General features: G+C 42.4%; 3 protein-coding genes across 11 annotated transcripts in view; all 3 read right to left on the bottom strand.

Annotated features, from left to right (window-relative positions):
* STAT2 (signal transducer and activator of transcription 2) overlaps positions 1–17,586 on the bottom strand; it is a 37,647-nt gene extending 20,061 nt beyond the window's left edge. Inside the window, exons 1-6 of the mRNA XM_044421474.1 lie at positions 17,506–17,586; positions 7,837–8,006; positions 4,594–4,753; positions 2,681–2,779; positions 1,335–1,427; positions 194–272 (exon numbers count right to left, since the gene is read on the bottom strand). Coding sequence (XP_044277409.1) covers positions 194–272; positions 1,335–1,427; positions 2,681–2,779; positions 4,594–4,753; positions 7,837–7,967 — 562 coding nt within the window. The 5' untranslated portion in view covers positions 7,968–8,006; positions 17,506–17,586. The remainder of the gene's footprint in view (positions 1–193; positions 273–1,334; positions 1,428–2,680; positions 2,780–4,593; positions 4,754–7,836; positions 8,007–17,505) is intronic.
* A 1,984-nt stretch (positions 17,587–19,570) lies between these two features.
* Positions 19,571–24,052, bottom strand: APOF (apolipoprotein F). Its single transcript, XM_044421924.1, has 2 exons — positions 24,026–24,052; positions 19,571–20,846 (listed from the first exon to the last, which is right to left on the bottom strand). The coding sequence occupies exon 2, from the start codon at positions 20,825–20,827 to the stop codon at positions 19,751–19,753; it is 1,077 nt and encodes a 358-aa protein (XP_044277859.1). The 5' UTR covers positions 20,828–20,846; positions 24,026–24,052; the 3' UTR covers positions 19,571–19,750.
* Positions 24,053–25,014: 962 nt separating this feature from the next.
* TIMELESS (timeless circadian regulator) overlaps positions 25,015–26,500 on the bottom strand; it is a 57,752-nt gene continuing 56,266 nt past the window's right edge. For 5 of the 9 annotated variants that reach the window (XM_044421951.1, XM_044421950.1, XM_044421952.1 and 2 more), the window contains exon 30: positions 25,015–25,252. In XM_044421951.1, the coding sequence (XP_044277886.1) occupies positions 25,077–25,252 (176 nt within the window). In that variant the 3' untranslated portion in view covers positions 25,015–25,076. Of the gene's footprint in view, positions 26,306–26,500 lie in introns of all 9 variants that reach the window. The other 4 variants (XM_044421959.1, XM_044421957.1, XM_044421956.1 and 1 more) reach the window with 2 other exon arrangements.

The following is a 26,500-nucleotide window of genomic DNA, read 5'->3' on the forward strand; positions in this document are numbered from 1 at the left end:
TTGGTAGCAGGGAGAGGAAACATATATTGCTGTTATTAGAAAACCTTGCTTATCTACTGCACTAGCAGATCCCAATCTTTCTCCTCCCCACCTGTTTTAAGGATATATGAAGAGAAATGCCCTCTTTCCATCTTGTTCATTCTTCCAGCCAAGGGTGGTTCTTCCACTTCCCCACCACCCCAAATTTCCTCACCTAAAATCTTGTATGTCTTAAAACGGAAGTCAAAGGTGTCCTGCAGATCCTCAAGAGTCTCTGCGGAAGCTTTCAGGCCCTGTGGAGTAGAACCAGGCATTATACCCAAACAAGACAAGTAACTTCAAGGCACAATCTGCCCAGGATACACATCAACCCATCCATCCAAAATCTAAGAAAAACCAAGCCCTGCCAGTTTGCAATTGCCACCCACATTCTACCCAACCCCTGTAAGCACAGGCACAGCAGCATTTCTAGTATTTCCCATTTCGAACAAGGGAACAAAGTTGAAACAAGAGGTTGCCAGAAACCACTGTGAGTGCACAAGATCACTGTGTGTGTGTGGAAATATGCAAATCTAGAATCTCCATGAATCAAAATCGCAAATTCTATAGCGGACTGGCTTCTCCTGGGTTGTACAGATACCAGAGACTCATGGATTTCTTCTCCCTTACATTCTGTAATGTTACACAAACATTGCCATAGAAAGATATAAAAATAATAACCAAGTGGGAAGTGCATTTCCCTCCATAGACTATAGCATGAAAATGCATTATTTGGAAGGACTGCATGTTTTTGGAAGTGCACACTGCTTCAAAATCCAACTCTGGCGATGAGCTGATGGTGGAACAAAAGATGTCCAATAATCTGTGAAAAGCAGACGGAATGGATTTAACAAAGCCTGCGCATCTCTACTTGAAAGAGGCACTTAGAGACCTCTTTGTAGGGGAGGATGGAACAACTATACTAGGTTGTGCGAAGAGGGATTTGTGCCCACATCCATCTTGATACAGGTTATTCTAAAGATGCCTGCAGGACAAAAAAGCCCTTTCAGGGCAATGCCCAAAATCCATAAAACACTAAAAATTTCCATCAATCAATATTTGTCCAATAAGAGGACAGCAAAGATGGGGCCGGATATTTACATGCGTCAATTGTAGTTCCTCCGTTTAGGGATTGTATAGGATTGAGGGAGCTTGTGGGAAAAGAATCACAGTATATTGTGTATAAAATATGTCACTAGTAGGATTCAGCAACACTAAATTAAATTTATCTAGGTACTGGAAATCTCAGTTTAAAAAGTATGCTAAGCGAAAGGAAAGAGCCAAACACGTTGCTCCTTTCCCAACAGGACTCTCACCTGAATTGTCTTTCGCATCTCCATTAGCCGATCCTCAATATTGTGCTCATGGTTCGTAGTCACGGGAACATTTGGTTGGGGCTGTGCCCTTTCCTGCAACAGGAGAAAGAGGAAATCCCTAGGAACCTCTACTATTGTTTGATGCATTTCAGATGCATAGGACTTTTCAAACTTATTTCTTCAGGATTGACATTGACATGACTTATCAGCCAAACACTTTAGATAAGATTCTGGGGTATGTGTTAGAGAGTACAGCTTAGAGAGTACTAGTCATAAGTCTCTAGTCCTCATTGTCACCTCATGTGAACTGAAAGTGCACTCTAGAACAGTCTTTTGCAGGTGCATAGTGTGGGGGAATTTCAGAACTGGTACACTGGCTTTTTTAAGGAATGTTTGTTCACCATTACTGACATGGAGGAACATTTGAAATTTCTGAACACAGTTTAAAAAATCTAGCACTAGAAAGAAAAAAAGGGGCAAGGCACTGCAATAATGAGAATTATAGAAGAGAAACAAAATAGATAAGTGGAAAATTTCCCTTTAGTACACCAGAAAAAGGGCAGCAACTTCTAATAAAATTTCTAATCCTCACTGCTATGAAAATTCATTTGAAATTGATCTAGTCCAAAATTATCAAGAGCCACATTTCATGAAAGCGGAATGAGAATGAAAAACTACATTCCAGTGATGGGTGGGCCAAATATAAAACCAAACCAAAATACAAAAGAGACCAGCTCTTATTCTCAGTAGCAAAGACTTAAGAGAGGTATTTCAAACTTTTAGAAGGGGGAAACAACTGCACCAATGCTGGAGAATCACAAAATGCTGGGGCCAGGAAAAAATGGCAAGGGAAACCCAGAGGGCTGGGTTTTGCCCTTGGCCAGTGGTTCTGAACCCTTGATCTAGTCCTTTGTTAAAAGGATAGCCTTCATCTTCTGTAAATACTTCAAGTTTCTCTCAGTGTTGTTCTCCTGCCTATACAACACCTCTGTCCTGCCATTCACTTATTTAAATCCCCTTTTCTCCCAACAGTACATGGTGGGCAGGAGGAGGAAGATGTCCAGGCCTGGCAAACAAGAACCAAGTCCAGAGGTAGGGAAGCAAGAGAACATTTGGATACAATTCAGTGACTTTCATGAGGATCTTTTGCTGCAGATCTTGGAGAAAAGGTTATTAGTATTGGGCTAGGCATCTTATGCTATATGGTGGGTGGAAAACAAAGTTGGGGGTTGGGCAAGTTATGGCTGAAAGCGCAAAGCTGCTAGAAGGAAAGTAAGGGGGTGGATGTAACATGTGACCCGTCATTGTGACAGAGCCCAGCAGGAGAGCACCGAGCAGGCTGTTACCTGGGAAGCAGCCAAGGCTTCAGACAGAATCACCTCCTCCTGTTTCAGCAGATTAGCAATGACATTGGCCAACTGCTCCGGCTGATCTTGATACCTGGCCTGGAAGGAAAGGCAGAAAGATCTTCAACAGTAGCTTTTCAAACAGTCTGATGGAGGAAGATGCACATTCCTCATCACAATTCATAATCCATCCTCTCATGGGTTCCTCATGCAGATTGCTGTGCCTCTTACATTTAGCAGCCACCTGGCCACTCTTCCTACAGTTTTATCTCTCAGCCACCTGGTACAACTGAGCAGCCGACTGTGGCTTATTTAACCCACCCTCAATCCAACAACATAGTCTCACTGGGTTTGGATATAACGATGCTGCAGTTGTGGCTTGAATACTCAAATCACCTGGGATAGGTTGGTACGTTCTGCAACGCACCATGGCTTAAATAACTATTGTGCAAACTCAGGCTTCATCCTGTCTGGGTTTCACAGGGGCAATCCTGCCATCTGCCTGCTGAGGAAACAAAATCACCAGAGCTGTCCAAGTTCCTATTTCAAAATACTTAGAAAGATTGCCGACTATTCTGGATTCCTCAGCCAGACTAGAAATTTGAGTCCTGACATGAAAAACATACTTCAAGTCACCTCTGATGGATGAACCAAACTGCAGGGTGAGATTTCTAGTGCTGATCAGGAGTAGGCCACATCGTTATATTGAGTGGAATCTCTAGATCTGATCTACATTCTGTTTCCATCTTTAGAATAGCCTATCAAATCAGCTGAGTGCCTTATATGCTTTTTAAAGAGAGGCAGTCTGTTTATACCATTTTTAGATGTCCCAAAATCTCAGTATCCTTCTAAACAGATGTTAAGAAGCATTTCAAAACTCATTTTAAATGGTTTGGGGCTGAGTTGGTGGTACAGAGAATGCAATGGAGAACAGTGTTAAGATCTAATTCTCAAAAGCTTATGCCACAGTGATGGAGCGATTCTATGCATGTTTGCTCAGGCACAAGCACCACTGAATTGAAAATAACTTCTCATGGAAGTGTGCAGAGATCTACAGCCAGAGTATGTTGATCTTTAGAAGGACACACAGCCTTTTTTTATTTGCAATCTTGTGAAGCAACGAATAGATTTTTGCATATATCATGGGCTATACATGTACTATTGTATTTCAATGTATTTTATCATGTTGTAAGCCGTCCCGAGGTTTCGGCAAGGGGTGGCATAGAAATGTTATAATAATAATAATAATAATTATTATTATTATTATTATTATTATTATTCCATGCAGGCTCAAAATAAAAGCTGAAAAAATGTGCTTGAGCCTGTGCTTTCTATTTGCTCCCATACTAAACTTAGCACTTAGTTGGAAGAGGAAAAAAAGAGCAAACTGTCCTAAGCTTAAAGTTTGCATTGAAAGCATGTTACATATGGATAAGAAAAGGATGTCCATCAGATAATACATTTATACAAACATAGGTCAGATTTACTTCCATACTGAAAGACTGATCACAGTTTGGCTGAATTCCCCACCACTAAATGTGGTCTCCATTGCGCTGAACAAGACGGTACACAGTGAGAATCATCCTTGTACCGTTAAAAGTGCACTCCTGCCTGCCTTCAAACTGCATGGTTCCCAGCAGTCAAATACTCTACCCACCTCTGGTACTGTAGAAAGTGGCAGAAAGCAACCTGTGGCATTCCAGATGCTATGGCCAACAACTCCACTTAGTCTAGTGAACGGTGTAGGACAGTGCAAGTTCGTGCAGAGGGCCACAGGTCGATGACCCCTGCCCTACCGTGTTCCTCAATACTGGCTCCCTTCTCGGTTACTCAGGTCCTAAGTTCTACCTCCCTTTCTAAATGCTCCCTGCAGTTCAGCCCTGAGACGTGCAAGCACACACTTGGGAGAATACCTGTAGAAAGAGCTTGGAGCGGCGCAGATTGTGCTTGAGCACCATATTAGAGTTGTTTTCTTCAGCCAGCACCAGACGCCCTAGCTGATCGTCCAACAAAGCCAGCATGGTGTGGAAAAGACAGCAGGCCTGTGAGGGGTCCAAGTGTACTGCCTGGCTCCTGAAATGCATGCAAGGGAGAAAAGGTGGAAGAAGAGTGAAGCTTGGATGCACAGAAAAAAGGAAGTGGACAGCAGCAGGCAAAGCACCATTATACAGATGGAAGGAATGCTTGTGTGGTGGTTAGAAAGGGAATGGAAGAAAGAGCAAGCTCTTCCCAATTCCCAACCTGCTTGCTTCACCACAGTGTGGACTGTTCTGAAGCTCCATGACAGCAGCTGCAGATCAACTCTCTGCGTGCAGAGTTTCCTCCCATTAAGGCTACACAAATTTCTCCAGCCATATCTGTGGGAATAAGAGCCTCTTCAACTATTAAGTTCCTTTGGACATTTATCTCCCCAAGTACGATCAAGAAACAATATCTAGCAGAGTTTGGAGATGGGGCTCAGCGGATAGTGTTACTGAGGAACAGCCACTAAAACATGGCTAGAGATTGTTCTCAGACACCCAGCAGCAACAGATTCTATACTTTTTGAACAGATTAAGTCAAAGTCAAGAAATCACAGGAGAACAGAATGGAATATTTTCATCTTCTTTAGGTTTTTCAACTCAGCTATCCCTTGCAATCACATTGGACTGAGCAAAACAACAACCCCCCCCCCAAAATACACAATATACTCAGAGGTGGATAGAGAGACATTGCCCCCCACCCCCATAATACTAGACTCTCAATGAAGTAATCTCAATGAAGCTGAAGGGCTGGAGAATCAAGGAAGTGCAAAGGATGCAACACGCTGCATGGCTCAACAGCTAAAGTTCACTTCCACAGGATGGCGTGATGGTTGACAACTTGGACAGCTTAAAAAAGGGGATTAGACAAATTCAAACAGGATAAGGCTATGAATGGTCATGTTAGCTATATATTACCTCCAGTACAAGAGACAGGATGCCCTATATCTGCTTTTAGGATATATAAATCTGAGTAGGTTGTTCCCTCATGTCTTGTTTCTCAGAGATATCTAGTTTACCATTGCAGGAAGAGAATGCTGGACTAGACAGGCCTTTGGTCTGCTCCAACAGAGTTCTCATGTCCTTAATTCACTTTCCATCAAGGTCCTTGTCTTTTAAAATCTAGACAGCCAACAACAGTCAATGGAACCAAAGGACATCTTCCTCCCTCCCTCCCTCCCTCCCAAGGCAGGCTAGCTCAGGACTCTTCTGGAGCAATGTCTCAGCTGTTAGTCTTACACTCCTGGAATTCCTTGACCAACTGTGAATAATTTCACCCTGTTCCTCTGCCTGATATAGGTTCCAGACTTTGGGTCACCAATGACTGTCTTGGCAAACTCTGAGAACATATTTGATTTTATTTCCAAAGCAAGTGAGCTTGGTTGGCTTCCAAACTAGAGCCCTTCAGGGATAAAGAAGCATTTTTATCATTACATATGTAAAATGCCCTTTTCCCTCCAGAAAAGAATCCAAAGCAATTCACATGGTTCTCCTCCTCTTCATATGATGCTTTTTCATAATTCATTGGAATTAAAACAGACAACTCCACACAACACACAATATAAACTCTGTTAGCTTAGTAATGCCATTCAGCATGTGTAGTGGAAAGGGCCTTTTGAGGCTTGAGGAATGGCAGGGATTAAAAGTTGGAGTTGGCTGGCCTGGTGAGAAGAGCAGTGAAGGGACGCTGAGGGTGGTTCTGACAGGGACGCTTTGGCGCCGAGGGATGTGGGAAGAGAAGAGGTGAAGGCTTGAAAATTCACAAAGCTAGATATCATTCTCCCCAGGATGAATGCCAGAAGGTAGGAAGAGAGATAAAGGCAATAAAACAGATGACTTTGCAGGCCTGGGACCGTGGGAAGAGCAAAAGGCTGGGAACTTTCCATGATCCCTTGGGTTCAAAGGGTTATGCTGGCTTGGGGAGGAAATAAATAGACCTCTGATGGCCAGGTTGGTGTGCCTCGCCTTGGAGAGAGATGGAGGTTTGTCAGCTATCAGTCATTGAGGCCCAGGAGATTGGACGGTTACTCTGAGGAGACTGGTTGGTGCAGTGAGACAGATTTATAGGTTTTTAGCTCAGTCCTTGTTGTTTTAGAGTCTGGGATGGTCAAACGACCCTTGGGGCAGGGGGTAAACTTCTGGAAACTATATTGAATTGCATACTTCATCCTTTTTCCCCTTCCCCTACTCGAGTAGCTGAAGTTATTTGTACTTTTCCTTTGTGCGTATGTGTGTGCTGCAGTCCAATAAAGAATCTTTTTCCCCAAGTCTTGGGCCAACGTGTGCCAGTCCAGCGCCGTTTCTTTGTCAGGGGCAGGGATTAAGTCCTTTTTAACCCCAGGGGCTGTCGGAAGGTGGGGCTTTCAGCAGCATTCGGTGAGGCCAGTCTGCCTCACTGTTAAAGCATGGCTGACCATTTTCTAATGGTTTAAGTCTTTTGGGATGTTGAGAAGTAGTTTCCTGTTTTCAAGTGCTGCTTGTTTTATTTGTGTTATTATTACCAAGTTTAAGTACTGTTGACTATGGCTCTTACATTAGTGATAACCAATTTTCTAAAGGGTTTTTAAAGAGGTAATCTTAATTACCTCAATATCAGTTTTTGTTCTTTGCAAGATGGAATGGGGACAGAGTGGGGTAGAAACTCTAATTACTGGCTTCCCCTCATTTTTTCTTTTAATTTTCTGTAGCAAAATAGCTCTTTTTTACTATATGCAAAGAAAAAGGACCAGCAGCTAAAGCCTTCCCTGCAAGAAGCTGGTACTGAGGAAATTCAAGGAACAATTAAGAAGAAACTAATATTCAAGCAGCAATAAAATGGGCAGGATCTGCAAGCAGGGAGCATTTAATTAAAGAGGCAGTAAGTAGTGTTGCAAGTGCAATCCTGGATAATAAAATCATCCCAATCAGGTCTGAAAAAACAGGAGGACGACAAAATTGGAATGTAATTACTTTGTCTAGATGCCCTGCAAAAAGTGAATGAGTAAAGAAGGGTCTTCTCAGACAAAAGGGCTAGTTGGAAGCAACCTGTGTGCATTTCTGCTGTGGAATAATGAATAAAATTCACAGAAGGAAATACTAGTTTCAGGGGAAGGAAAATGGGAGTCTCCTTTTTTCGCATTGATAAAGTGGCATTACCAGTTCTGTTCCTCTATCCAATAGGCTAGATACTGTCGCACTTCCATGGGCAAGTTTTCATCAGAGTAGAGGTAGTGAACTTGCTCCAGATAAACTCTCTCCAACATCTGGATCTGCTGCCATTGGGACATGATGGGGTTTGCTGTTGAGCTCTTCCTAGTAGACACCGCCTAAGGAGACAAGCAAGAAAAACCAGAGTTGCAAAGGAGCCCTTCTGTAGGAAGTCAAACAACTAAAAAGATAAGATGGACAACACCACTTCATTCTGAACTAGCGATATAAAAAAAGGAGGGATATAAATGCAATGTAATAATAATAATAATAATAATAATAATAATAATAATAATAATAATAATAGATATTCCTAATGTTATATGTAATTTGGTTTGCTCATGGAATTAACATTCTATTTAAAAACTGCACGAAGTGACCTCAGCAATGTTTTAATTATTGTTTGAATACACTATATTTCTAAATTTAATAATAATTTATTAATGTAAACACAGTATTTTTTAAAAGTTGCATAGCACATATTTTAGGTTCCATTCTTTTTCTGACCAGAGGGAACTTCAGCAAGTAGATCCTGAATCACCCTAGAAGCCAGAAGGAACAGGAAAAAGTGCAGACTGAGGAAGACTAGGACACCATATCTGTTCCTGTTTGGGAGAAAGTTATGGGAACTTTCCTAATATGTTCCTATTTATAGTGGTGGCAGCAGGTAACTTTTTCACAGCCAAGGCAGCTTTCCTTACCAGTGAAGTCTAATAAAGAAATGTATTAAAAACTGTGGCAGTGAGTTCCATAGATCAAAGTTTTAACTTTTAGAAAAGAAACATCCGGGTACTTTTTCACATATAGATTTTAGATTAGATTTTACATTAATTGACAACTGCAGCCTCCAATGAGAACAAGTTCAGCAGCACAGGATTCTGCAGAGTAAAACTGAATTGCTGAGACTACACATCTTTCATATTATATGATGACTCTATTTACATGGAAAATCAAGCATGACTTGGAATATTCCTTAATATCTATCAGCAAAGCATACATTAGAGCAATAATGTTAATAAAAATGGAAAAAGTATGCTGGAAATGTTACAGAGGGAATTTTAAAATATTTTTCAACATGGCTTCATTATTTCCATAAAGTTTACACCTCAAGTCTTTATAGAAGTCCTGTATATAGTTTTTAGAAATCATTTGTGGAAATAAGGTCAGGTAACAATGTATAAACACACTGTCTTGTATAAAATATTCCATAAACTAAAGATGTTCCAATTTAAAACTACAACAGAGAACTTTTTTTCTGATTTTTTCCAGGCATCACAGCTCTATTTCTTTTCAAAAGAATATCATTTTATTTATAACAACAGTAAGAGCCAACCAAAACAGCAAAAAGGGGTGGAAGGAAAATTCTGATCATGAAACATATACAGTAATCATCCTTCCTCCCCAGCAAGTGGTGGTCCGATCCAAATTGGAATTGTTCACACTTACACTAGAGTTAAGAACAAAAGGAAAACAAAAAAAGAGATAGAAAGAAAAGAAAGGAGAAGGGGGCAGGATCTCTATTCCGAAAATATGTTTTTTTGTCGAGAGAACTTTCAACAATTTGAGAATAAAATGCACAACTATAAACTTTAATTTAAATACATGTTTGTATGCAATTATGCAGCTATTTCAATAGTACTAGAAGGACCCATGGTTCCCAGGGTGATTTTTTTAACCAGTGTTCAAAATATTTAGATTTACAAATGCTTGTGCACATTGAATTAAATCCAACATTTCCTTAGCAAAATTAGTGCTGAACCTCTTTCAGCCCAGGGACCAAATTCCAGTTTGGAGAAGCCCTTGAGATGAGATGCATTTCTGAGGCCCAATTGAGGGCAAAAGGGATGGGGCCAAACATAAAAACCTACCAGCCTCTTGTAACTTTACACTCTCCCTGCCAGTAACCAAGCCTTAAGAATGGCATTTCAAATTTTCACACTGGGGAAAAGGCTGCACAAAGCCTGGGAAACCACTCAATGACTAGCACAAAAGGGAAGTGGTCTGGGGAAGGCGGGCATTGCTTTCTGGTAAACTCGAGGGCCAGTTCTGGTCCCATGGAGCCTGAGGCATCATCCCCAAGAGAGGAACTGAGACTTCCTCCTTCTTTCCTGCTGTGGCCCTCTGTGACACCCAAAAATGTGTTCTGGAGGGTTTCTCAGCTATCCAGAAATCTGAGGGTGTGGAATTTTTGTCCACTGTTGGTTCCGGGGATAGAATTGGAAATGATACCATTGGATCCAACCCCTTATTACTACATCTTTCAAAAAAGGGGGAAGGTAAATAAGCTAAATTCCCATGCAGCTTCAGATTTACAACTATTGAGGGATTAGCATTAGGCTCAGCAGAACCCTTCTCTGTCACCTTTCCAGGCCAGCCTGCAGCCCCAGGTAATTGGACCCTGGGTTAAAGGAGAAAGGCTGGCTGTATGGGAATAGCTCACCAGCTTTGCATTCTGGTTAATGTGTGGCGGCCTGTAGGAACCCTGTGCCAGGAACCATCACAGAAAAAGCTCTTATCCATAATTTTTAAATACATTTCAGCAAGAAAACTTGACAATCATATTGCATCGTATCTTTTATGGGTTAAAGTCAGATTTTCTTTGTGGCTTTAAGTTTTGATCTCACAGAGCCAATTTGGTGTTCCTGTGATTCAGTATGAATAAACAGTGCAAAGCAAATTACAGGAAGGACTCTCAAATTGGGAAAACGTGATTGAGTTCAGCTCAGTTTCCACTGGGTCTCCGCTAGCATGCAATTAAAAAAAACTGTCTATAGAATGGAAAGAAAGGGGGTTGTGAAACTGAGACAACCAACAGACTTTGAAATGATGATTAAACATCAAAAAGACAAATTATTAGGATGAATCTATAACCATTTGCTCCTATATGATACTGAAACTCAAAAAGTTAAACTATGTATGATCAGTTTGATGTAGAGTTCTGAAGAAGTAGTACAGTCCCATCAATGGAAGTCCTATGGATTAAGGGTACAGAATTAACAGCCAGTCATGCATTAAGAGAAAATTGGTATAAGATGTTTTTTCAGTGGTACGTGTATATTACCCCAAGATATATGGAAAATGGACAAAAATTAGAAAATAGAAAATGTTGGAAATGTAAGTAAGTAGATGAGTATTTTTACCATGTGATGCACATGTGATAAAATTATAAGACTTTGGAATATGTGGAAATACAGAATTCTTAAAATTCTTAAAAAATTCTTAAAAATTCTTAAAATTGTTACCCTATGAATGAAAAGAGTACATTATTGAGTATTAAACCACAGACTTTTCCAAAGAGCATGCCAGAGTTATTTAAATATATGATAACAGCAGTAAGAGTTACAGCTGCATCAAAGTGGAAAGTAGAAGATTGCCCAACTATTGAAGACTGGAAAAATAAACTGGTTATGCATTAACTACAAAACTAACTAATTAAATAAATAGAAGACCCACCAAAGACTTTTAACAGAAAATGGAAAGCTTATCATAAACAATTTAACTAATATTCCAGAAAAGAACATTTGTAAAAATATTATCAGTGAGAATTATTTCAACACTAAATCTCTGATATTATTTACCATTAGTATGATAAACTAGATTAATCAGTTTGTAAGTCTTAAGAACTGGCTGATTTAACTGTGGGTAGAAGATGCAGATTTTTTTTCTTTTTTGTGAATTTATCACATGCTGAAATTATATGCTATATTTGTGTGATATCCCCTGGTACTCTTTTTCAAACATATATATGTTTCCTTCCTTTATCTGTATCTTACTTCTTTTTATGAAAAGAAGTGTAAAAACCTGAGACAAAAAATGCCGGGCAACGGGGTGAGCAGAGCAAGTCACACCAAAAAGGGCAGGCCTGTGGGTTAATGGCGTTTCAGAGACCATAAAGCCCATGTCTCAACAACAATTCACCACAGGCACAGGACTGAAAGGCACTCTGAGAGATTTTGTTCCACTGAGAGGAGAGTCTCTGTGGTGTGGAAGAGCTCAAGCCCCTATTAGCGATGGCTAAGAAACGTTCATTTTGGCTCAACTAGTTAAGGGAGCCACTGTTTGCTCCCTGCGAAGACTGCTGGGACAGGCTTTGGCTATGCCAATTGCCCTTTCTGCCCATGGAGGTCCTCTCCGGACAGTGGCAGAGTTTTCTACTGCTGTTGCTGCATCTCCACTCGTGACAGGGTAAAAAATAATAATGGGACAATTTGGGGTATGTCTGAGCGGTTGAGGACTTGCAGAATTATCGGTCATCTTATTCCCTGATACATCCCTGAAAAGAGGTAGAAACTACATTAGCCCAAGAACTCATGCAGTAAAGGAATGGGAGAGGGAGGAATTGTCCACCATGGGTGGCAGAGCATTGTGGTTCCTCCCTCAAGAACCTCCTCCATAGCAGACGGTTAGCTTTTTCTTTGCTCTGGCCGAAGCAAGTATGATCCCGATTCAGAATGGAACTGAGAGAAAATGCTTCAACTTAGCCTGCAATACTATTTGCTTCCTGAAATGTCCTCCCTCACTCCATCCCACAGGAAAATTAACAAAAAAGTCCCAATTATCATCCATTCAGATGTTCTTCTCTTTATTAACATAAGCAGTGTGTGTGCGGCTGGGGGGGGAGGGGGGGTTTGCTGGTTAGATTTCAGGAAGCAAATGGTGACTGCTTGAAGGGTTAATCCTTCCTTCCCAGCACATGGTGGTCCTGATCCAAACTGGGGTCATACACACTTACACTAAAGAGAAAAAGCTAACTCTCACCTACAAACTATGAGATACGTAAGTTAGAGAGCAGCATGGCCTAAACTTCTTACACATTTTCTGTGCCATGATGTTCAGTTATTATCTCTTTTATATTTTTCTATCGTGTCTTATCTTGGCCAAAGAAAACTCAAAACAGCTAAAATACATAAGACCTAATTGTGGCAGAAATAGCCAAATCAAAAGAAGTATAAGGGAAAAAAACAGAAGACATTGGATCCAGGCATGTAACCAACATCAGAGCCAGAATCTAACAACAGAAACTTCAATACTATCTAAATCCTTTTCCCCAAAGAACAGGATGAAGCCTGCCAGTTGAAGTTCTATAATGCATGTGACCTGGGAGGTACCAGAATGGAAAAGTCCCAACATTCGATCAGCTAGTCTGACTCTTGACCCCCAAGCCCATTCAATTCTATTATTAAGGCTGGAGACCAATACATCCTTCCTTAGAAGTAAGGCTTATTCAAATTAATGGAGTTTCCGGGCAGACTCGTAGTTTTGGACAGTTTGCAGTATTATTATATATATTACAAAATTTTGAATTAAAACATTTAAAAAATCTTATTCTCTCCTGTAGGCCTTAAGACTTCACTTTTCATGCAAGAGATAACATGGCTAGCTGGGGAATGCTGTAAGTTGTACGAAGTCTTTCTTTCTAAACATGCACAGGATTGTTCTTTTAATTTATAGCATCCCACTCAGATGGCTGTCCAGTTTCTTTTTGAATGTCTCTAAGAGAGAGCCCACCACCTCTCTAGGCAGCTGGTTCCACTGTCATATTGCTCTGACAGTAAGGAAACTTTTTATGATATCTAGCCTGAATCTGGGTTTTGCAACTTGAATTGATAATTCTGTGTCCTAAAACGTTGCCCTAGAAGAGTGGCAGCATTGTATCGTGCAACCATGAGTCGCAACCACATGCATTTTTAAAAAATATGTAAAACAAATTATATAAATTCTGGAAAAATAGTTTGAACTTGGAGGTAAAACTATTAGATCTGTCCCAATCTAAACAATATCCAATAAAAAGTCTAATGATCAAGGAGCTTCTAAGCTTAAAACTAAATGTTAAAAATAATCATTGTTATTCAATGTTATATTGCTTTGGCAGGCTACAATGTGATTATTCAAAGGACATTTCTGCATCACATTTCCATGCAGCTATAGAAAACTTTCTGACAACTACCTGCCTTACCTAGACGACTCTCCATACAAGTTTACACATTTGCTTGGAAGACAGCATTCCAACAGATCTCAAGGAATGTTGTCTTAGACATCTGATGGAGGGTCAGTTTTCCATTCCTTACCCTCCATTGCTGGATGGACTCCAGCCTGTATCAGTTCAAGTCAGTATAGCCAATAATCAGGGATGATAGAACAGATGATCCGCCATATGCTTTTCAGCTAGTGATTTCCCAATCCTGCACTTGACTACTTAGAAATAAATTGCACTGCTGTCCATGAAGTTTATTCCCAGGCCAGTGTATACAGGACTGTTCCTTAAGTGACAAAAAAGCACTTTGAGTTGTTGCCAGAAACAAACCACAAGCCAGCAAAGACCTTTTAATATCGAAGTAACTTGTTTAGAAGAGTTAAAGCTCCTGAACAGCCTACCTGCAGCACTCTGCATCGAATGAAATAGAAACATAGAAACAGAGTGAGTCAGAAGGGGCCTCCCAGGCCATCTAGTCTGACCCCCGGCTCTGCTCACGACATGCCCACCATGTGCATGTCCAGCCTATCTTGGAACACCCTCACCGATGGGGCCTCAATGACCTCCCGTGAAAGCCCATTCCACACCTTTGGGGTCCTAACTGTCAGGTAGTGCTTCCTGGCATCTAAATGGAACCTTGGTTCCATTTCCAAACATGTACCATGGACTGCCACAATACAGCCCTTTCTAGTTGCTTTAAATGTATCTGATTAAATCATAACCATTTGGCCAGAATGAACCTCTATTTCTCCCTAGGTTACCCTAAGAGCAAGCATCCCCCACTGGTGCCCTCTGGATATGCTAGACTACAATTTCCAGAATCCCCAGTCAACACAGCCATGCAGTCCAACACATCTGGAGATCATCACTTTGAGGAAGGCTGTACTACAGGCAGCAAGAGCTGAGAACTATTAGGCTGTTGGCAGAACTCTGACTGAACAGCAGTTCAGAATAATTGGAGTGGAAGGAAAAGTGATCTTAATATTAAACCACTATCCACGTGTCCTCTGGATACAGAGGCAAGTCCTTCCAGTTGTAATCATGGCAGGTTGCAGCAGTGTCTTTTTGGATCACTGTCTCATTCAGAACAAGACTGAACATTTTGTATTCCTAGCTAATTAATTGAATTTGTTCAACCAGGCTGCTGTCACAGGTAGAAATGAAATGCTCGTCAAAGCAGGGCTGTTGTGCAAAGTTGGACCTGAGTGGGACTCCACCCAACATTCCTTCTTGGTTTAAGCCATGCTACACAAATACTCTGCTGTTTGATACATTAGCACACAGTATTCACAGGGATCCCTGTTTATAGTCTGCTTATTGCTGTGTAAAGAAATCCTGCAACCCATTCTTCTCCCCATCTGCTACTGGTCTAAATCTATCATAAGGTTTACAGGTGAGGGGAGTAAAGACAAGACAGGAAAAAATGAATGGTAAATAAGGCACAGCTCAAATATTGCTTTTATGGACGAGGGATTAAACTCAGAAGAAAGCATTATACCTAAAAGCAGCTTCCCCAACCAGGTGCCCTCTAGATGTTTTCAACTACATTTCCCAGCAGCTCCATCCAACAAGACTAATAGTGAGGGACACATATGTTGAAGAGGAACTCTCAAGGGAGAGAAATTTCAGGCAAATTTCACTCTCAGGCAAATTTTCTACATGAGCCATTTGTTCATGATTGCTTATGGTTCTTCAAACAATTTAGTGATTCTCCAGTTTTGCTTCTTAAGAGCACCATCCTGTGCAGGCCATGTAATGTTAAGAGCAAGGAAAATGAAGTATTGTTGCTGAAACTTGTGCAATTATATTACTTTACTACAGCACAGAGCCTCCCAGAGATTATTTGGCAGAACAGCATGAAAGGAAAGGCTCTTTGTGTAGAGTCTGAATCTGAATTTTGTGACAAAACTGAATAGACAGCAAACTAACAGTCTCTTCTACATGAGAGTTCAGTTCAGTCTTTATTGGTCAGAATATTATCCTCTTGGTTTGACCTCAGGGAAGAACTCTCATCATTCTTGCCTGCAAATCAGGTTGGCAGTGGCTGATGAAAGTTTGAATCCAACCACATTTGGAGAACCACATGTTCCCCACCCCTACTATAAAGGTATAATGAATGCCATAGGTTTCTCCCCACCCCCAGTATGCCTAGCTATGCTACTCCAGTTACTGACATCATAAACCAAAGCGACACCTCTTCATATATTGTTATTGGTTTTTTAGACTGGCGTGATATATTCCAATGAATCTGTGCCAATCAGCAAGCAGCGTTAGTGATAGATTTTGAACCAATCAAGTTTCCAAGTAGACTTCAAAAGAAGATCCACGTACATGGCATTAGAGGGGTCTAATGAAGATACTACCAGCTATGGATAAATTGTCTATTTAGGTAAGAAACTGTCTTTACAACATTCCCTGGAGAAATTTTAGGATTGTACTGAGTAGTTTCCCACCAAGTAACTTTCAAAGCAAGAAAGAAGCCTAGAAGTAGAACAGAATTTTCTGAATAGGCTTTCTTTACTGTCTGGAAATGTTATGTAACCCTCTGTGTGTTCACATCTATGCTGTCTTCTGCTTAACTCCACTCCTCTGTAATGGGACAAACATTAAAAAAGGAAGTAACCCAGTGCTTAAATAGAAATAAGGTAGTCATCCAAAAAACCTTGACTTGCTTTACACAGAACAAAGTGGAAATTAAGCTCAAGAAATGAGCAAGACTGGGGTCATATACTCAAAATTTATGCTGAAAATTTCAGTCTCCACATCATCCATTGGCAGGAAGTGGTTTCCTGAACAATGTATGATGTGGGATTGTTGAAAGAAGGAAAAGACTAGAATGCTTGCCTTCCCTGAACTTTCTTCGAGGAACAATCCTACTATATGGTTATGCAGAAAAAAATTTAAGTCCCAGCCAGCAATCAATAGAATTTATTCTGTCTAAAAAGGCAAATTGACTTACTCGCACTGACTCTTGAACCTTTCTTTCTCCCACAAATCGGCCCCCTCCTGCCACCACCTTCCATTTGTTACTCTTTGGGACTTGTTAAATTCACAAGAGATGGGCAGTTCTCCGGGATCAACTCGTAAATCTCTTCTGCCCATTTAGTAGATGAGCATGATATGCAGTAGATCAGCAAGGGGTTCCCAACTGTCTATCATCATCAACAACTTAAAACTTTTCCCCGCTCCCCAAAATTAGGTTGCTGAAAAAGAACATTTAGGCGTGTATGCAGGGGAAATCGGAAAGGGCTTTTTACTTGAAAGGGTTTCCTAAACTTGGTTCTGGAACCGATCGCCAATTATTAAGCCGAACAGATGCTCAGCAGTACCCTGGCTCTTAATTACGACCACCTACCTGAACCGCTGTTTTGCACCTGGAATACGATTAGTGGACCGTGGGATTGTAGTTTGTTTAAAAAATCAAGGTGCATCCCTTTCAAGTATGGAGTTTGCTCCCAAGTGACCCACTCGCACCGAAGCAGACCGCAGCCCCTCCCCACCCACCGCAAAGCATGCCCACCCCTTCTCGTCCATCGTCCATCGTCCAACACCAAACCAAGCCCAGCCCAGCGCTGCTCCCTACCTTTCCGTTGCCCTAGCCCGACCTCTTTGCATTTCCCCCGCTCCCGGTGCAAAACAGCTACCTGCAAGCCGAGCCGCTCTTGCTCGCTACAAACGCTATTGCACAGACTTCAGTTCCCGATATTGGATGACCGCCCTCCGGAGCTGTGCGAGGTGCAAAGGTTGCTCCGCCCACCCTTCGCCTGATTGGAAGAACGCCCTGAGCCGCGCCCAGGTCCGGCGGGAGGAGAAGCCCATTAGTGGAAGAGCCGGGCCTCACGGTCTAAGTTTTCGATTTCCCAGGAATTATGTCAGCGGCGGGGCGGGGCTTAGATTGGGTTATGTAAACGAAAGGAAAGGTGGTTGACTTTTTCCCGGGCGATGCTGAGCTCTTTGGCTGCCCTTGGAAAAGGAGAAAGGTCTTCTGCAGTATGAGGAGTGGTTTGTCCTGGAAGGCCGCCGAATGTGATTCAGTTATAGTGGAAGCTGTTCTTCAGTCTTCAGTCGCCGAGTCGTGCTCGGCTCTTCGCAACGCCTTGGACCGCAGCCCGCCAGGCTCTCCTGGCCTGCGCTGTTTGCCGGAGCCCACCCAGCCCCACGCCCACCGCGCCAGCGACTCCATCCAGCCACCTCATCCTCTGCCGTCCCCTTCCCCTTTTGCCTTCCATCGTTCCCACCATCAGGGTCTTTTCCAGTAAGTCCTTCTCATTAGGTGGCCGAAGTATTAGTCGAAGGGCACACCCTAAATATATACTGAGTCAGTCCATCGAAAAGTATTACACTGGAGGAGATATGAAGGAAATTAGCTTGTTGATTCTGCAATCCTGTATACCGACTTACCAAGATAGACTTCACTGTGAACATACAATGGAATTACATCTGAGTAGACGTGTATGAGATTGCTCTGCGATGGACTGAGGTCCTTACAATGCTTTCGATATAAGATAGGGTTGGCAAAAGGCTGCCAGCTTCAAATTGATACTTTTTTAAATATTTGCCTTGTTTAGATGAAGCCTGTATATAATTGCTAGAAGGTTGTATGCATTTCATACAAAGACATGTATGTAAATTAAAAAACAACCAAAGTAAATATCCCTCTCTTTAAAAATGTAGAAAGCTTGGAGATCCCTGGCCTACATTACTAACGTTGGGAGGGGTTGCCATTTTAGACTGTTGAAGCAGCAACTCCACCACCAACACAGAAGTATCACTGTACTTTAAAAACCAGCAAATTGATTATGGAACACTTTGGTGGGCTATGGTCCATTTCATTGATGCATGAAAATGTTAACCTCATGTCATGGCCGATGCCTAACTTTACAAGGGAAAACTTGTAAAACTGGCATGGGATGGCAGTAACTTGCAAAAAGTACAGTTTGTGATCATTAGAGCTTAATATTATCCAGAATAAGCATTTACAAGAACACTAACAGGATAGCATAGCTGTCATAGCTGAATAAAGAAACCTCTACATTACAATCACCCTGAAATCCCTAGAATATACCTACACTCACGAGAATGCAGTCCTGTTTTTATTAATAATACAAATACCAAAAAAACCCAATAGCTACAACAATTTTTTAAAAGTCTACAAATAGAACACACACTCCTTTCTATTCAAAATTGCATTAAGTCACACAAAGGTTTGATATCTTTCCCTTTATTAATTCCCTTTTATTACCTTTCACCTGGTTTCCGTATGTTAGCATTGTTATTGATTTGTTATTTTTAATGATAGCTTAAACTGTTGGTTACAATTTTATTTCCGTACACACCTAGGGAGCTGACTTGAACTGTTTGGCAGCTTATAAATGTAAAAATAAAAAAAATTACATGTGTTCAATAAACAACACCCAGGTATCATTCAACTCATTCTTATTTGTCAGTCTTTTTTCACCCTAATTCCACATGTTAATTTATTGTTAACAGCTATATTCCAGATTTCTTTATACCATTTGCTTATTGGAAATCCCATTTCTTCTTCCAATTCTTTGCTATTATTTTGCTGCAGTTACAAAATTTGTTATTTATTCTTTGATATTCCAATGCTTTTCTTTTCATAAAATATTGACAATAATGCCATTTCAGGCATTATTCAAATATCTTCAATATTTGAATTCTATATCTTACTGATTTCCTTAAAAACCATTATCCAAAATTTCCCATTTTTGTAGTCCTACCACATATGGAAATAGATACCCAATTTTTGACCACATAAATTGGAGTATGATCATTTGGGTTTCTTAAGCGCAGCATTTGGATAGCTTGCAAACATCCATGATTATCACAAAGGAGGCTTCATCTGGGGTTGACAGTGTCATGATGCAACTAGATGATGACAACTGGACCTGAGTAGTTGGAGGGAACAGAATATGAGTCTTCTCCCTGGCTAAAGTAGCTTGCTAAATTACGCACACCAATTTTGTATAATGGCTTTAATGCAAAACCCCCAATTGTACCTATGCCACCCACCCCGCCTGTCAAAGAGATCAGTGCATCATAGCCCAGGTCCATGGCCCCCTCTATAGCACGTTCTTTTGCTAGGTGTGTGCAGCCCTGGATTGCAAAGTAGATGCTGGTCCCAAAGTTGTAGTAAGTGCTGACCCCAGGGACCCACTCTAAGACTGAATGTACATTTTGTTCCTTTGCGCTAAAGCAGCCAGTGGACCGCTGGACTCTTGCCAGTCTGTGGCACTTATGCAGCCAGGAATGGGCACCATCATGTGGTAGGAAGTAGCTTCCAGCCCGGCCCACCACTTGGAAGAAACTGGTACCATTGGAAGCTACTCCAGCACAGGAGTCTCCCAGACGGTGACAAGCAGCAGCTGCTGCAAACCTGCTGCTGTAAGTCCTATGCACTTGTCCATACAGGAGAGCTCCATCAACCTGCATCAAACCATGGCAGTGCCAAGCTTGTGGAGATGCTAGCTGGTCCAGGTTGAAATCTAAGGCAGCACTCTTCTTGCTCTCATCCGGAGAATGAATGGCATTAAAGGCCCCTACCAACATAAACAAAATTGCATCTGCATCTTCCTGTCCCACCACCTTGTAGAGCTGCAAGACAGCCGTTTCTGCATGCTGGCTGCAGCCTGAGCTCTGCAAGGCAAGGGCTAGTGCAGCTCGAATGAAGATCTGGGCTGCTTGGGGCAAACTGTCGAAATCATCCAAGGCATCAGGCATCAAGTCTTCACAGGAAACACCCTTTGAGGGTAGTTGGAACTGGAGGGATTTGGAGGATATCGAACTGAGAAGAGTAGGAAGCGCATGGCTGGAGATGGAGGTGGACTGGTGGGCTTCAGGAGCACTTCCTCTTGCACCAGCCACAGGCAGTAAGTGCCCTCCCGGTGTGTGATCCAGTAGGAGGACAAAGAAAGTTGCAGCAATTGCAAGTGGTGGCAGGCGCATTTCAACACTTTGTTGAGCCCTGTAGAAATAGAAGAAACTATCACTATCTGGCTCCAGTTTAGAACTGGTAGGGACCATGGCTTAGTGGTGAAGCACCTGCTTTGAATGCAGAAGGCCTCTCATTCAATCCCCAGCACTTTCAGGTAAGGCTGGCAAAAATCCTGCCTGAGACCCTGGAGAACTATTGCTGCCAGTCAGGGATGACAACACTAGGTAAAATGAACCAATGTTCTGACTCGGGATAAGACAGCTTCCGATACCCCTGACTTTTCCAAACAGCTGCATTTGTACCTGCCCTGGAGCATCCGACCTTAGGTAATAGATGAACTGACACACCACACTCAGAACATCCAAGATTCTCATTAGACAACTTAGGGCACAATCCTAAATCCACCATATGCTGTCTAGACAGCCATAGGGAAAGTCAAAGTCCCATCTCAAACCTCAGAACAGCACTTCAAGATCAATGTTGGAATTCAGACTTTCAAAGCCCCTCATCTGCTCTTCCAGTTTTTTCCATCCCGTTTCCATGTGTTTCATTTGCAGGAAGCAGAGGAGCAAAGCACCACCATCTTACAAGGAACTCTGGTAGTGCCCTTGGTTCCTCTTCTTCTGAGCAATCCTTTCCTCCATGCTCCTGTGGCCTGTAATCTTCTAAGTTCAGAGGATACAGACAACCGCACTGGATGACACCCTTTACAGAGGATACATCTGCCAAAACTTACTCACCGTTATAGCTAAACAGTTCTTACACATCCAGAGATTGGATGGCAAATATTGGTGACAAAATGAGCAACAGCAGGACCTTCATGCCCTGCCCAGGAGCTGCACCATTCTAGTGTCAGAATGTCGGACTAGCCAGAATTTTGCTCTTCATGTTGCCCAACATTCCTGTGTTCTTTCTTCACCTGCATTGGATATGAGGTCGCAAATTAAACAGTGGCCTCATGCAGGCAGCTGAATCCACATGTTCAAAGGGTTTCCAAAGATGTGGCTTAGAATGGCTCTTTCACCATACCTAATATACCTGATACATACCTATACACACCTGATTACACATTCGTAAATATACAGGTCTATATTTTTCTAGTTACAGGATCCTGTTTGGTATCCTCCAACTCTTTTTGCTGTTTCTTCTGAAAGGGAAGGAGCAACTACTTCTGCCATGAACTGAAGCCCTGGGGCAGTGGTGGAAGGTTTTTCTTTCTAGCAAAAAACACTGAGCACATTGTTGATTTGGGAGCACAGGATGCTGCCTTATTTGGAACCAGGCCCCTAGTTCATTCAGCTAAATGTTGCCCCTACCCACCTTCCCCATTCTGGTGGTCTCCACGTCTTTTGGACTACAAATCCAGTCTTCACTGACCATTGGCCATGCTGGCTGGAGCCAGTGAGAGTTGGAGGCCAAAACACTTGCCAGCTCCAGATTAGGAAAGGGTGGTCTATGCCAGGCATAGGCAACTATACTTGGCTATTTGAGAAACTGTCCTGAGTACCACCATCTGCCTCGGGAAGGGTGGTTAGTTGCACTGGACAACTAACCTGTCCAAAAGTCAGAATATGACAGAGGTGAGTGTTGTAACCCCCCCTCATAATCAAAACATGCAGCCAGGGCATGGCTCGTCACGGGTAAAAAGCATGATCAGGGTGTTCTGTGCGCGTAAGAACAAGAACCCCCAACAAATGTGCACGCTACGCAAGGATGAAAACAGAGCAGGCTACGCTCAAGCATAACCGCAGATGTCACGCCCTTGTACCCTCGCTTGCTTGCTTCAGCATGAAAAATGTGCAAATGTGGCTCAGTGGGGTTCCCCTATTGTTCGCTGTTATTCAAGCACCTGCATAGTTGTAAGAGAGTATAAAAAAGCTGCATTCTTCTGCTCGAGACCGCACTCCAATGAGTGTGGTCCCTGCAGGTAAATAAATCCCCCCTCGAAAATTCCAACTAGTCTCTGGTCTCATTCGTAAAACCGCGGCATACAACAGTGAGGTCCCCAACACACTAAACCCAACTGAACCCAGTTTTCATTGCCAACGGAAACTTACTCATTTTTTCATCCCTTACCCTTTTTCATTCCACCCACTCTGCCTCTTCACCAATTCTCCCATCACTTTTTCCCTCTCACTCTGCTCACCACAATGCATTCTGTCATGCTGACCCCAGTTTACCATCTACAGACAATGCTGTCACCCTCTCATTACTCCATGTGTGCATCATGCACAAATACATGCGTATGAGTATGTATACAGAGACATAGAGATCCAGGACCAGAAGTGATGGTGCTTGGGTGAAATGAAGGACGCAGCATTACGCGAGCAAAGCTGCATTCCAGAGATTGCATGCAAGGAAGGTCACAGTTCCATCATGGAGCCATCTGAACTGTTTAAACAAATGATTGCAAACTGGAAGCTCCACCAAAACCAGACCTTTACGTTAAGGCAGAACTCGCTTTCTGGTGCCTATGCTTGTTTTTAAATTTATGCCCTGCTTTTCCACCAAAATAAATACAAAATGGCACTGAAGAAACTAGTAGTAAGATAGCCGAGATAATTTTCAATGCTTACATTTGCTTATATGAGGAACTCACAAGAGCTTTCAGGCAAGGCTTTTAGAATTAGCCTTAGAAGTCCTGAAAGCACCCTGAGAATCATGCTGATAGGCTTGGGAGTCTTGGCATAACAGCAAGCAGATTCTAGCAAGGTAAGGTTAAATACGAGGGAACAAGAGAACACACAAGATCTTTTATTATGAGTGGGCTCGTAATATGGAGAGCTCCTTGGCCAGAAGGCATTGCACAGCAATCCTGTCTTTTCTTCCTTAACAGATTTTTCCAAAGGAGGAAGATGGGCAAAGAACAGAATGATGTCATCATGTAAGGTTTGGTAAATTCTCTGGGCAACAGCAGCATAAAAGCCTTGCTAGGAACCAGTACCGCCAAGGTCTGATGATTGCCTGCACATTCAAATTGTTTGCTAAAGTGTTTTTAACACATGACAATTTCTCCATTGTGGAAATACAGGGAGTTTTCCAATCCGCTTGACACACTGCTCCATCCTGCCCCCTTTTCAATTGAGGCCCTTAAGCTTGTTCCCCAAAACAAGTGCTCCCAAACCTTTGCCCCCATCTCCAACCACCAGCCTGCCTGTCTGCTCCCACTCACTGCTCTGCCATAGGGAGCGGCGGGGGGGATAACTTACCTGGGTGGAGAAGATGAGCAATGAGGAGGTAGGATGAGGAGCTGTTTCAAGTAGTTGCTTTGGTATTTATATCCCAGCTGGTCAATCTTATCAGCACACCCTCCTCATTGCAATTGCAATTGCAACACTCCTCATCATCGGCAAACTTCCTGTCATTTTGCAAGGGCTCCAAAGTCATCACTCCAACTAAAGCCTGTTCCTATTTGATTTAGCAGCTAACGTGACTAGGGATTCTTAAAAATAGCAGGTTATCTCCTTTGCAATCAGACAATGGTTCGAAAACAATGAGGAGGTGATAAGCGAGGGGTGGGATCGGGATCCAGGAGAAAGGGGCAAGAGTTGCTGCATGTTGGTTGCTCCCGTTTGCCTAACTGACTTCCATATCCACATTCACAGCACCTAACATTAGCTCTGGAATGCAGGTCCATTATGGACAAATGACTGTCTGTAATTATTGCACCATTGTCAAATGTCCCAAATGTTTTAAAGAATGGCAGCCTTTCTTGTCGTGGTTAAAGCATCATAGAGTCCTCCAATATAATGGGGAGAAGTGTTCAGGAGGCACACTGCACTCCAGAAAAGTGGAAATGGTACAGGAATAATCTTGATCCAATGCGTCTAGGGCTTGTCCAAGCTCCAGTATTGCCCAGACCCCAGTAGTGCAAATGCCAGCAAGAGTTGCCTGGGGAATCTTACTGGAATATATGGAAATGTATTGTTCAGCTTACAGGACAAAAACAGGGGTGGGTCTGGGTGGGTGAGGCTTACAAATAGGTTCCCCTCCACACACACACGCATAGGAAACATAGAGATAACTATTCACCCTTTTAGAAAGGAAGAGCATTTATACAAAATATATGAAATCCTCCAAAATACAACCTGTCATCCACCTTCTCCTGCTTCTATTGAAAACAAAGAAGGTCCACATGATCAACCATCCCTTCCCAGAATCTTTTGCTGTTTTCAGTAATGACATGGGAAAAGGCAGATAAACTTTAAAGGCATTTTATTTTTTTGGAATTCACCAGGTGTTGTTTGCTAATATCAAAGTTCAACACACAGATATACACACGGTCAAGGTTGCACATGACGCGGCTGGCACTGGGGTAGCTCCTGAACAGTCAGGTAGAAGACAATCTGTATCAATTTCTCTGATGTTGCCTCCAACAGGAACAGCCCAAGCAATGAAACAGCTGACAAAGGGAGCAAGACCGAAAGAACTGCAGCCTGTGGCAAGGGAGAAATTTTGTTTTGGGAAGCCTTCAGTGCAGAAAGCAGCCCTGGACTTCCTCTTCTCTGTGTAGCTGCAACTTCTGAATTCTGTCCTCCACTTGCCCCCATTTAACTCTCAACGCATGCTATTAAATGGGAAGGTACATTTCCAGCTCCAGCACCCATTTTGGGGGAAAGAATGTAAGCGGGAAAACAAGATGCAAGGGAAAGAGCATGTATAAAAAAGGAAGTGTGCCAATATTTTAAGGCAACATGTGACTAAACAAGGGGACAAGGGCAGGCCCAGGGGGAGGGTGCGAGGCAGATCCAAAAGCCAAGGACAGGAAGAGCCAGCCTGCTCCATTTCTGCTGGGCAACCCAAATCTGCAAGAATAGCTTTCTTTGGCTCTAGGCTGACAATGGGGCTGTCATTGTAATAGGGGAAAATTTTCCATGGTGCCTGTTGCGTGTATTCCACAGCCTTTTTGAACCCTAGCTGGGCTGATCCGGGTTAAAGTGGGGCGCTATAAGCAAACTGTGGGTTAAACAACTCACAGTTCACCTTACTAACTCTAATTGTTAATTAACTCACAATCTGCCACTGTTATATGTGAACAATGCCACTTAGGGAGTAGGTTACCAATAGCCATCTACAAACATGGAACAGTTTAAAGGAAGAATTCTTCTTGAAAGAGATTTAGTATCTAGTGTCTCTTGAAGTAGAGCAGCATGGATACAAGCCTGCTCCCTCTTCTCCTATTCTTCTTTTTGTATGACATCTCACACTCCATTTTCACCTCCAGGAGTTTATCCTGTATATTCCCCTGCAAAAAGCAAAAGTGCCATGCACTGGGGAGATGGGGATTGCAGTCATTTCCAATATGGTCTTATCCAAGATACCACAGCCTGAGGTGACAGTTCAAAGCCCCAGGGTGGGTGGTGGGCTTAACTGGCCTTGCTGACCCAGTAGGAAGGGAGCTCCACTCCATCAATCTTCCTCCTCTTCCTCCTCAATTCGCAGGCATTTCCTCTTGCTGGAGGGACGTGGCCCTTCCTCATCGCTGGAGCCTGCAGTGCCAAAGCCAAATACAGTATGTGTCAGAGCAGAAAAGGAGGGAGAGTGGCACTGGACATCCGTGCAGTCGCTTTCACATGGTTCATATCAAGTGCTCTTAATACAAAGAGCATCTACGTGTCTCTGTTTCTGTCTTCCATTGACGCTTGTGTGCTTCATCGAGGATGAAGATAGTTCAGAGTAACAGC

Source organism: Varanus komodoensis, unplaced genomic scaffold, assembly GCF_004798865.1.
Source record: "Varanus komodoensis strain SLA01 unplaced genomic scaffold, ASM479886v1 scaffold12, whole genome shotgun sequence".
Lineage (NCBI taxonomy): Eukaryota > Metazoa > Chordata > Lepidosauria > Squamata > Varanidae > Varanus > Varanus komodoensis.